The sequence below is a fragment of the Micropterus dolomieu genome, linkage group LG06, assembly GCF_021292245.1.
Source record: "Micropterus dolomieu isolate WLL.071019.BEF.003 ecotype Adirondacks linkage group LG06, ASM2129224v1, whole genome shotgun sequence".
NCBI classification, from domain to species: domain Eukaryota; kingdom Metazoa; phylum Chordata; class Actinopteri; order Centrarchiformes; family Centrarchidae; genus Micropterus; species Micropterus dolomieu.
Window position 1 is genome coordinate 24,766,465 of NC_060155.1, and position 12,425 is coordinate 24,778,889.

Here is a 12,425-nt window from a genome sequence, read left to right on the forward strand (position 1 = left end):
TCTTTCTAAGGCGCTATATAAATACTACATTGACATTCACCACACTGGCGGAACAGCCACCGGTGATCCCCAGGCACATGCAGCCTGGGGATTGAACTGCTGACCTTTGGATTAACAGCCAACCCGTTCTACCGCTTAAGCCACAGCCGTGCTGTCACTAAACTGAGACTTTGTCTTTACAGTTTGTGCAGAGGATTGTACAGAAGAAAAAGAAAAAGAAGATTTTCTTTATTTTAATTTGTTTATTCTGTATGAAGAACACTTTACAAATCCAATCGTGTTTGCTGAGATATGTACACAGTATTTCAGAATAATTTGTGCGTTTGAGTATGAAAACAGGCTACTGTATGTACAGTCTGTAGTCTAACACTGAAAATGCTAATGCTAAACTGCTACTGATAAGATTAATTATGATAGTAGTGTTTTCCGCTCATCATAGTGATTTCCATTGAGCACATCAGTGTTCAGTTGGTTCTTAGAAATGTCTATTCATTTGATGTTGTGTGTGTGTAATCTTAGAATACAAAGAAAAAACATAAGAAAGATAAAAAACTAACCCTTTGGAAACACTTTAATCTCAAAAGTGCTTAATAAATGAGTTTTGTACATTTAAAGAGCTACTTGACTGTTCCTTTCATTTTCAATTATCAATCTAAAGTGATATTAAGGTTGGCTGCTATTTCATATTTTTTAGGTGCAAATTATAAAATATTTTAAGGGATATTTATGCAGTATTCAGGTACTCCCCAATGTAATATAAACCCTTAAAACCCCTCAATCAGTCTCATCACGTCTACGCAAAATAAGATACTTGATTTTCTTTTTTATTTAAAAATCCAATCAGGTGTCACCTCCATAATAACATTTTTCCAAAATGGGTGTAATGCCTTTTGGAATAAAATTAATAAAATGAAAAATTTTACTTCCAAGAAAAACATTTGGTAAAACCAAAAAAAGGTAAAACCAAGAGATGAATATAAAATACCAGCAGGAATTAATGACTTCAGTCTAAAATATGGGTATAACTGTTGGTATTGAATTGTTCAAAGTCTCAGTGACACAACATGGCCTACTATCACCCAGTGACTTGTGAGGAGGAGTCCCCCGAAATCGTAAACCTCTCCCTCGCTGCCTCCCCAGTCTAGTCACATGATGTTATGATTTTTTGCTGGAGTCCTTCACAACAACATCAGGAACAACAACAACCGGATTTACTAGAATCTGCTTACATGACGTTCTTCTCACAGAGAAAAACACAATTCCGGATTAACTGATCCCTTTTTCTCATTTCCTCTTGTAAAGAGCTTTTGTAATGATTACAGTAAAAATGCACTTAATTTTATTTTAAGCCAAATTCTGTGTAATAATGCTTTGTATTTAACCCAAATTTACAAAATTGTTAAATTCACATGGAGACAAAAAAACCTTTGGGTTCTGCTTAGATGCTACTGCCTGTTTAGCTTTTATGCAGTATCTGATTGGTGGTTGTGACAGAAGAAGATAAAATCAGAAATAGATTTTTCGAATCAGGAATAGCAGCTTTATGTTGAGTTGTTAAATATAAAATGTATCCAAGCAAGAGTGGACATTACTTAGACGCACCATGGCTTGTTAGAACAGCTTAGAGTGAGACTCAGTGACTGAATGTCTGATCCATGTCTGATTTCGTTCTGAACTGCCTTCAGCTCACATGTGTGACGGGGGGTTGCAAGTGGGCATCGCTTGGCTATAAGAGGTCACAAGTGAAAATGTTGGGGATTGTTGTCTTTCTGCAGGGCGCTCTACTTCCAATCGGAGCCTGCTTCCAACAGCACAGTCGCTTAGATTTAACTTCACAGTTTGGTGATCCCAAGTGGCAGCAGCACGTATATTTTTAACAAGTTCGCAGGACTCAGCAAAGTACCTGCAAATTATGTAACACGTTGTCAGAAAGTTTCAAACTCCTCAAAGCTATCAGGGTCAGTTCAGGTAGGAGAGAAGATGGTGACTACCACTCACTGGTACAGATCAATTTTGTTACCTAAAGCAGTATTTTTTCGCACTAAACTTACATTTCACAGATGTGCTTTCACATTTTTCTTGTTGTTGGTAACTTTGTAACCTACTCTCTTTTTCCTTTTTAAAGTGAATTCTTCTTTTAAATGAAATCTTATAAATGACTCATTACTATTAGCTAATATTGTTCTACAGGCCACATTGTGCTGTTCGAGCTGTTTACGAACGTCTCGAAGGACTTCAAAGTGAATGACTTCCGTCCCAGTTAAAACGCCCTGTCATTGTCTTGTCTCTATCCTGTCTAGGCACTTTTATCCAATGTGATTTGCAAGTCAGTAGAATATAAGCTTCCATTCCTTTACCATTTCTGCCAAATTACAAAAGTTGTTGTGAGGCATGTGCTAGAAAAGGAGACAGAGGATACAAATGTAGTTTTCAGCTTACGTAATTTATAGACTACGAATGTACAGCCTAGGTGGTAGTCCTGTGAAGCTGTACTTTGGCATAACGGTGCTAAATGTTAACGTTGAGTTGCATTGTGGGTGATGTAGGCTTCAGGTTTCGACAGAGAACAATGCATGGAAGAGTGCAATGATAAATTGGCGGGGTACTCTTTCATGGGATCACCAAGGTTACCGCAGTTCAGACTGAGGGGAACATGAATGTCTGTACGTTGAGATATTTCATGGACCAAAGTGGTGGACCAACATTGCCATCCTTAGAACCATGATGCTAGCATGGCTAAGAAAGGGCCGGTTAGGGTTACTCAGGGCTGTCAGAGAACGTGGCCCCTTTAAACGTCATGTAAACTGGAAGAATTAACATCCTGCTCAAAGCCTATTAGCTGAGTGGGAGGCGGAAAGAAAATCTACCTTCACAGAGAATACAAAGCAACAGAAATCTCACTAAAAATGAAATCAATCGTTGCTGAAAAAAACAGCCAGATACACACATTTATGGGTTTTAATACTCTGGGAAACTGCAATCACATGCAACCTCTCAAGCTGCTTACAATGCCGTTCCCTGTCATAAGCCATTTTTTCTACAAGGCTGAATTGATAAAATAAAAAATAAAAAATAAAACCAGATTTAGGGTGAAGGACAAAGACAAAACCAGCATAAGGCATCTTCTTGTGCAGCATGCTTTTCTCAGATTTTCTGTCTGCGGGAGTAAAAATAAAACTCTCGTGCTGTGATCCAGCAGGGGATTTTGTTCACTGTTAAGATGTTATGACAGTGGAATGATCCGCTGCTGCGTGCTGAAAATTTTCCTTAAAAGTTGATTTTAGAACTGCAGTAGTGCGTCTCTTTCTGAAACTCCTGCACCATCGACGAGCTTTTGTTTTCACAGCGGTTTGGATCCTTTTTGTTTCTCCACATCAAGAAGCTTCTTGTACTGATGAAGAGCTCACTTCTGTTTACAGCTGTTAAGAGGTTATAAAACGTTTGTCTCTATTAGTATTTGTAAGTGCTGGAATAACATTATGGAGAGTTTTATTGGACGACAAATATCACAAAAACATTTATTTTTCAAGCTGCATTTTTGAATAGATCCAATATTAATACAAATCCCTTACAACTGAAAATGCGGTTGTAATGTACATGTACTTGTCGTCCCTTTCCAATAACACATAATCCACTCCTGGTCAGATCAAAATATTATAAACAGAAAATCCAACATGTTGGTTACCCTAAACATCTACACTGGATGAGAATGTTGTGTATTGATTTTATATTCAATCACTTTTCACAGTTTTTAATAAAACAATACATTATTGTACATTTTTCCCATCTCTATTATCAGCATTTCTTGGCTTACACACTCGTTCGCACAGACACATCCATCTTTACATTTGTTTGATCATCTGTTTAGAGTGCTGGTGCACAGCTTCGACAAAGGCGCCCACGTTCTCGGGGTCCATGTCGGGGTAAAGGCCGTGGCCCAGGTTGGCGATGTAGCCCTTCGTGCCGAAACCCTCCAACATCTTCTTCACGATTTCTGAGATGCGCTCCTGAAGAAGAGGAGGAGGAAGAGAGAGAAGACGAGAGAGTTAAAGATTAAAAACTGGGTCAGAGGAGGAACAGTTTTAGGAACTTCTGGTGGAGGAGTTATAAATTGCCACGCTGTGTGTAAACAAACGTTGTCAGAATGAATTACAGCCCTTCACTGTATTAAGCAGACATACATGAGTGGAAATACTGCAGAATAAAAATAGGATTCACAGCATGTACGCGGGCTGCTGAAAATAGCAGCAGCTGAGATAGAAAACTTGAGAAAAGCGTAGAGTAGCAGTAGGCCTATCTGTTATTTTCGTTCCTTTCTTTTTTTATTTTATAAACAAAATACAGAATTCTACAGCTCATGAAGAACGATTCACATGACAGAGGTCAGCTGTTCTGACATTACCAGCAGCGGGTTATAAAGAAAACAATCTTTTTTTATCTATCAGCATGGTGGAATGATCTTCACTTAGGCATCTCTGTAGAGAGATAGGAAGGGACATGTCTTCTGGTCCAAACCCAGCTGTTACAGTGTTACAGTATACACGGCTGCCCAGGACTTAACATAAAATCACTTTAATCAATATGACTTGGACTTCCAAATTAACTGAAAGTCTTTTACTGTTTAAGACATTCAGTATACTCATGTAAGCAAACATAACTATTTCATTTCTGTCTGTTACATAGTAAGTAACAAGGTAAAGTAGTGAGGTTTTTTTTGTCAGTGATCATGTAAGAACCACTGATACGAAGAGATATGTTCTTAGGTGGCCTGTACAAAGTGATAAAAAAAATTCACGAGTGGTCCAGACCTGTCGTACAAGTCGCGTACAGATAGTCTGCCTCTTTCTCCACAGAAATAAAAAGAAAAATAGTTTGACCTGAAATTGTAATGCCTAAATCTAAAGGAATTTGCAGTTAAATATATTATAGCAATTTACTTAAATAAAATATAGAGCAAATGCAAAATTTATAATCTTTTTACCATATCATCATCAATGACTTGCCAATTTACTGGGTTTTTTTTATTTTACCGGCATATTTCTGCACAACTCTTTTAGTAGCTGCTGGAAAGATTCTCTCAGTGTCTACACACAGGTCTGTCTCCCGTTTCATCCTCTCTTGTACTCGACAGTGTAACACCACTTACTGTAGGCTATTATATTATCCTGTCTGATATCTCTGTGACTGTCGCATGGTTGCCTCTCGGCCATGGACCACTTTGCTTTAGAGAGACATTTTTTAGCATCTAACTTCATATTAAATGATTCCCACTTTATTTCTGTCATAGTGTAGTGCTGTTGTGAAAGTCTTTTTTTTACTTTTTGGTAACCTTTATATGAATTAAAAATACCCACAAATGAAGTGGGACAAGCAGCCTTGTACGGCAGTTTTAGCCATATTAGCCAGTTTTGGAGCATGTCGTCATAAACAGGTGGGATTGTAAATAAGGAGGGAGAATACATTTTTATTATTTTTACTCATTTATCTACTTACATACATGCTATCCATTTTGTAATATCTATATGTTAAATATATTTGTTTTACTTATGCTGGTTCAGTTACTTCTTTCGCAGAGACTGTTGTGATACTAAGGGATAGGTAGGGGGGTTGCAAATGTTTGAAGACGTTTTGTTTTTTCAACCTCAAAATGTCAATAAAGATAAAAACAGAGGGGTGAGCGGGTTCTGTCCATGTGAGAGCTTAAACCAAAGTGGGAGTGGAAGTTACCTTTGGAGCATAGAGAGCACAAGGGTCCATGTTTCCCTGCAGGCTGACCTTCCCTCCTGTATGCTCCCTGAAAATACACACACACACACACACACACACACACACACACACAGTAATCCTTTAACCAACAGGTTAAGTATTTGATGAGCGGAGCAGGAAACATAGACGTTTGTTGACTTAAATCCTGCATCCAGTGACAAACCAGGCACAAGGATGAGGTCACTGATTGTAAATCTGCTTCTCAGGAAACACGACAGTAATGCTTTGTGATTAGTGCAACAGCTGGCTACATCCCTGATATGTATTCAGCTTCGATGTAGCTTCATTTTCTGCAGGGTGACCATGGCGGTGGATTTTGAGGGCGTGTATGTATCTGCCTTAGACTGAGGAGATTCATGTATTGAATGTTTTCTATATTATGTTCACATTACAGATACATCTCAACGCTTCTTACAAATGGCGGAGCTAGCTCTGGTTGAAATTCAAGCAGATTTTACAAATTGTCGACGGGCTGATGTGGCATATTTAACAGAGCTCTGTGCAGTGACGAAAAAACAGTGGAGATAGACAGGGCAGTTTTGTATTTACATTTTTAGGTGATTTTTATATTTTGTATATATTGTTTGTTGTGCCAAATCAGCCTTTTACACAATTATTGGCAGGATATCAGAAGTAAAATCAAAAATAGCTGTGTGTGTCAAACTAGGTAGTTTTTACACATACAAGGAATTTGCTTTGGTGACTAGGTGCGTAACAATAGACATAAACCTATGTGTGTGTTACCTTGCTGATCGTGGGTCAATGGTCCAGTCCAGCCCAACCACCTCATAATGAGACTGAGACAGATCCTCTAGTGCGTAGTGAGCATCCTTTGCAAACACAATCTGTAAGACACACAGGCAAAGAAAAGTTAAAAGCAAATCCTGCACAAATCAACATGAGCCATTTTTGGTGAAATGCTGCCATCTTCTGGCAACAAAGCAGTTATTATTTATATCAGACAGGATGAATCCTTAATGATCCCTCCAGGGAAACACTGTTGTTGAAGCAACAGAGTGATGATAAGAATAGAGCTGAATGTTTGAAACTAATACAGAAGGTAATTATAACAAGCGTACAAACAGAAAAATACAGCAAAAAATAGTGGAGCTGTCACAGTTGACTCGTTTGCAGTTCAGATGATGTGCGGGTGTACATCATTAGCCACTGACATTGTCACGAAGAGAACATGCAGAAATATGAGACATAAAAAACATGTACCACAGTGACTCACTGTGTGTTTGAGCATATTTTTATATTTGGACAAAAGCAGACTGACTCACCATGGGAACGTCATTTCCTGCCTCCTTGAGTTTGTCTTTGACACAGCGAGCGATGTCTCGAAGGTAAGGCAGAGAGAACTCTTTAAACTCGGCTGGCCCCAGAATGCCGGCGTGGGACTCGAACACCTGCAGAGCCTGGACGGCACAGACACAGCAGAGGACAGAGTATCTCTTTTTAAAACCTGCAATGATGGATTTCTCGGTCCCTTAGTGGCTGCTAACATTAACACACGCCTTGTTAAGTTGACAGAAAGTTAGCAAATTAAACATCCAGTAGACTGGGAGTGACATTAGCACTGGTTTACAGTTGTGTTTGCATCCCACAATGAATTTAAGTCCAATATTCACTCTCTGTCTCGCTCTGTTTTAGTCTCTACTAACTACCTGGCTCCTGCTAAATGCACCACTATGGTTCACGTTAAATCACCAGTTATTTTAATCACCATGTTGTCACCACAGGCTTACAAAACATCTCAAAAATGCCGAAGAGAGCTAAATAGTATTCCCTCTTTCCTCACACTGCTTTGCTGGAAGGTCAGAGATCAGCAGAGTGGATGTTTGACGCCTCTAGAGGAGCTCAGAGCAGGTCGTCCTGGTAAAAGGACATACTCTAAAGCCACGCTGCTGCCCCAAATGCTGAACTGTGCTGCTGGTGTGTCAATGTCTATTATAATCCAGGTTTGTTCTCTCAGCCTGTGCTCAACTTTTTTAAGGGGAAAAATGCTGCCCTAACCAGATATTGTGCTGATACTGAGAAGCAGGTTTGTTTCCAAAAGGAGTGTGTGCAGGAGCTGCCACAATCAGCAGATAGTATTTATGTCCTGCTCTGAAATACCCGACCCGATACGCTCAATCTTTATTATTTGAGTGATGGGTCCTGTAATTTTTTCAACAGTATTTTCAACCTTTTCTAAACTATTGTTGTTATAAATCAGCTACCTACAGGTGCTTTTCTTTGACTGGAAGTTACAAAACAAAAGCTGTTTAAGTCCAGTGATTTCTTGTCATCTTAAAGTTGAATTTGCATGCATTATGGTGGTGGTGAGATATAATAAAAACTGTTAACATGACGTGTCCAGAGATTTGAAGGTGGCGAGGTTCTCACCTGAGCGCCAGCTGCCACCTGTCCCAGCAGATACTCCACTATCACATCTGTCAGCATCCTCAGCAGCATATGGCTGGCCTCAGGGTGTCGGTACAGCCAACGCTTCGCCTTAGAGTGGGTGTTGGAGCCCCCGCCTTCTATCATGTAGGACATCAGTGTCCACTGTGGAGGCACACAGCGAAGAGCGGAGAATAAGAATCACAATAATTTGATAAACATTTAACTACATAACCAAACCAAATTTAAATTGCTGTTTAGTGCATCACAGCACCTTGAACACCGTGTCTTTCTATATATCTCATACATATACATGTCTTACCGGAGCTCCAGTGAATCCTATGAGCGGCACTTTGCCCTCTATCTTATGTCTCGTCAGTGTGATGGCTTTGAAGACGTAGCCTAGCTCTTTGCCCACGTCCACTTTGGCCTGCAGACGCTGCAGGTCTTCTGGCTCCTTCAGGGGCTCTGGGAATGTAGGGCCTTTACCTGCCATCATCTGGACATCCATACCCAAGGCCTGGGGGGAGGAAGATGAATAAAGATACCAAAAATTTAGCTGCAATTTGATAGCTGGCAGTTCAAAGCAAAACTACTACCAAAACTACCAAACCCGGCTATATATTCCTAATACCCTTTGCATTAAATACAGGGTTTTTTATGCTTCATATCTCATCACTTCATACATCACACTGAAATGGAGTGTCTTTATCCTCTGTGACTTGATGTATGTGCATCAAATCACATTTGACTAGATAAATGGGCGCAACCACACCCAAGTTAAGGTTTTATCAAAAGTATTTCTACAGTAAGAAGAAAGAGAAGGATTTTGTTCTAAAAACACTCATATTTGACACATATCTAGAATAAATCAAGAGATAAATTAACAATTAACACCGAGGTACAAGATCAGAATTTCACTGTGTCTTTAATTAGCAGGTATGCTGACTACTTATATGCACACGACTCAGTTAAATGCTATTTAAGCTGCATTAATCATTTTATGGCCACTAAGAGGACAGAGAAACTTCAAAACAATTTGATGACACGTTAACGAATGAGCCTGGTCCTGCTAGCGTTACCTGTGGGATAACCAGGATGTCAGAGAAGATGATGGCAGCGTCGAAGGGAAAACGTCTCAGAGGCTGAAAGTGGCAAAGGAAAAAGGCATTTAAAAAATAAAATAAAAGGGATACCTTGTACAGAAATGTGATTGTGGTTTATTTTCTTGAAGCGATATTTTATTATCATGCCATCATCTCAACACAATATACTGTAACACTATTTATTACTGTACTACTACCTCTGAAAGCCCACTGGGATGGGTGCTTGAGCTAAGCTGCTTAGACTGTGCATACATATATATGTTTTAAAGTTTTTTGTCAGTATGGAAATGCTACACAACATACATTGGCTAGATTCTCCTTTGAAGCACTCATTAAGTCAGAATGTGTGTCCACTACTCAAAACATTTTTTCATCAAAATTAATCCCAAATTGAAATAACTACTGTAACCTTTGGCTTTCATCCTTTCTACAGTAGTCTCTCAACAAATAATATTCATACTGGTTGAAATAAACAATTTGCAAGAGTTTTGTGCCGAAGAATTAAAGGACTTTCCCATATACACACCACAAATATCATCACAAATATCACCACAAATATCATCACAAATATAGGCAAGGTGAGTTCAGGGACTGAAGCAAATAAAAGCCCAAGTTTTACATTAAGTATCTTAACAGTGAATCAATATTTTTAATTAATTTTCAGCCGTCATTGGTATGTTAGCGCTTTTTCTTTCAAGCTGATATTAAGTCATAAAAATACATTATGACAAATGGCATCAGAATGAGTTAACGGTGATGAAAATGTGGTCTTTTATACAAACTCAAACAGAAGTAAAACACACATTAGGATTGTTTTTTGGTTTTATTCAACTGGTGGTTTGCTGTCTTTTAAGATTTTTATTATCACCTCAACAGGCTAGAGAACTTGCAAGTGTCTCAAAATATTTTAAGTGCTACTGCTCAGTCATACATTTTCTCAGTAATTAGATGAATTTGACTGGATTCACAATGGTTATTTGCATATAGGAATCTTGTTCTGCCAACACTGCTGTGTTGGAGATTAACATGTTTTTATTGTTGTTTTCATAATGAGTTTTAAAAAGCACTGCTATACCTGCAGAGTGAGCTCACAGCAGGCTTCCGGTGACCGACATGTCTCAAAGAAGTCCTTCCCTGCTCTGGACTCACAAAACTCTGCAAATTAGATTCAACAAAACACTGTTGTTAATGTTCATGTTGTTTGTCTTAAAATTTCACTGTTTGAAGAAATGTCTTTGAAATGGAAAGAAAAACAAAACAACGATACAAATCTTTTATTTTAGTAGTTAAGGGTAACAGTACCTGGTAGGTATCTTCCAGCCTGTCTCATACACCAGACAGGGACGTGTTCAGTTTCTTCTCCTCGTGTTGCTCGTAGGAATGTGTCGTTCTGGAGCTGGGGGAAGTCCTTAGGCCTGGATAGAAGTTAAAGAAAACATTCTAGCACAGGTGTTTTCTCTGTGCTCATTAAACAAATGCTGCATGAAACAGAGAGAAGCGTACCCCTCCGCTGCAGGGAAAGAGAACAATATCAAAACACTGCCACAGAAGTTTGCTAATCAATACACCGCTGTTGCAGTGCAGTTCTGAGTTCAAGTAATGGAAAAGAAATCTGAACCAGAGCAAAAAAGACTTTTGGTGGACAATAAGTCACATTCACTGCTCTTATTGACTCCCATTTGTATATTATTCACGCTAGTAGTCGATCAATATGGGCTTCTCAATGGCCGATGCCGATATTTAGAGAGCATGGTGACGTTTTTCCATGCAGAGTGCAATCCAATAATTAAGCAATAGCTCACGACAGGCCGTGGTATATGCTTATTATATCACAGTTAGAGGCGTTGTTGTTATATCACTACTATGAACCAGTCAGATTGCTTGATTTGACCTACCCGTTTTAATACAATATATTACATTTATATTAATACATTTTAAGAGAATGGGGTTTAGCTTGCAGTGTCCTAATCACTATACAATATGGTAGCAAGCTTCTGTTATCTAACATACAGACAGACCCCTCCCTTTCTCCAGCAATTACATCAAGCATCCAGCTGATGAAGAGCTGTCAGTGACAGAGTGATTATGAGAGATAACACTCCTCTGCTCTCTTATCATCTTCCAGCAGTTGAAGGACGGTTGAATGAAAGGCTGCTTTGGATGTATCAGGGATGCATCACAACCTGACTCCAAATTCAAACGCTGATGCGACTCTAACTGTGAGATGGACCATAAAAGCTGCTTTCCAGTGTCTTGAAATGCAGACCCCTGAAGCCTCCAAACAAAAACGTTAACTTTACTGTAACTTTAATTCAGTTTACTTCTGGCACAACTGCTAACTAGACTCTCCCCACAATATGTTGTCTCACTAAAACGCACTATGGAGGTTGAGTCAATTCTAACTTAACACATGTGAAATAACATTTTAAATGAATGAATTGCTATTTGAACAGTTATCTATATGCCGAATTTATCACAACATTTAGTCGACTCGTTACAGTTAATATTTCACGTTACAAAGGGAATTACCTTTACATGTAAGCAAGAGGATATTAAACTTCTGATTTTCTGAATGAAAGTTCTCCACAAAAGGAAGGTATCTATGCTTGTCAAGATAAATACGTAGCATTAATGACCGGGAGATGTTACTATTTGTAAAGACAGCGAACAAGATGCTGCACTCAGTTCACGTTTATATGAAGAAATGTTTTCGTAAGAATGACACAGGAAACTTTCATAACGCCGCAGTCAAAATACCAGCGTTTACTATAATACTGTATGTTTAGGCCAAGAATAGAAATACTTACAGGATTAAACCGTCCTTGCTCATGTTGGCAGGGCTGAGGGGATGACAGGTTTCTCAGACTCTCCTCTGTCTCTCTTTAGAGATGTAAGTTGCGACCTGCAGCTTCTCAACTGTCAATAAAACCTGCTTTCCTGCTCCTACACTCCGTAGCTCCAGGGCGCGGCCATCTTGGGAGACCACGTGACCAGACCAGGAAACGAGCAGTGGATTCAAAATAAAATACTTTATATAAAAGTACATTACTATTCTTTCTTCTCTTGAGTATATTATTAATTTGAAAGAAAAACTTTCACAGTTTTGTCAATCGTACATTGTCAAATATAATATATGGTGTCTATATAATTAATTTAAGATGATTAATG

At 38.8% G+C, this 12,425-nt stretch overlaps 1 protein-coding gene across 1 annotated transcript; it reads right to left on the bottom strand.

Annotated features, from left to right (window-relative positions):
- Positions 1-3,504: 3,504 nt before the first annotated feature.
- On the bottom strand, positions 3,505-12,238 carry urod (uroporphyrinogen decarboxylase). The gene is made up of 10 exons (XM_046051706.1): positions 12,065-12,238; positions 10,560-10,672; positions 10,333-10,412; positions 9,234-9,296; positions 8,474-8,671; positions 8,155-8,316; positions 7,050-7,184; positions 6,511-6,611; positions 5,728-5,794; positions 3,505-4,007 (listed from the first exon to the last, which is right to left on the bottom strand). The coding sequence occupies exons 1-10, from the start codon at positions 12,085-12,087 to the stop codon at positions 3,843-3,845; spliced, it is 1,107 nt and encodes a 368-aa protein (XP_045907662.1). The 5' UTR covers positions 12,088-12,238; the 3' UTR covers positions 3,505-3,842.
- Between the last annotated feature and the right edge of the window lie 187 nt (positions 12,239-12,425).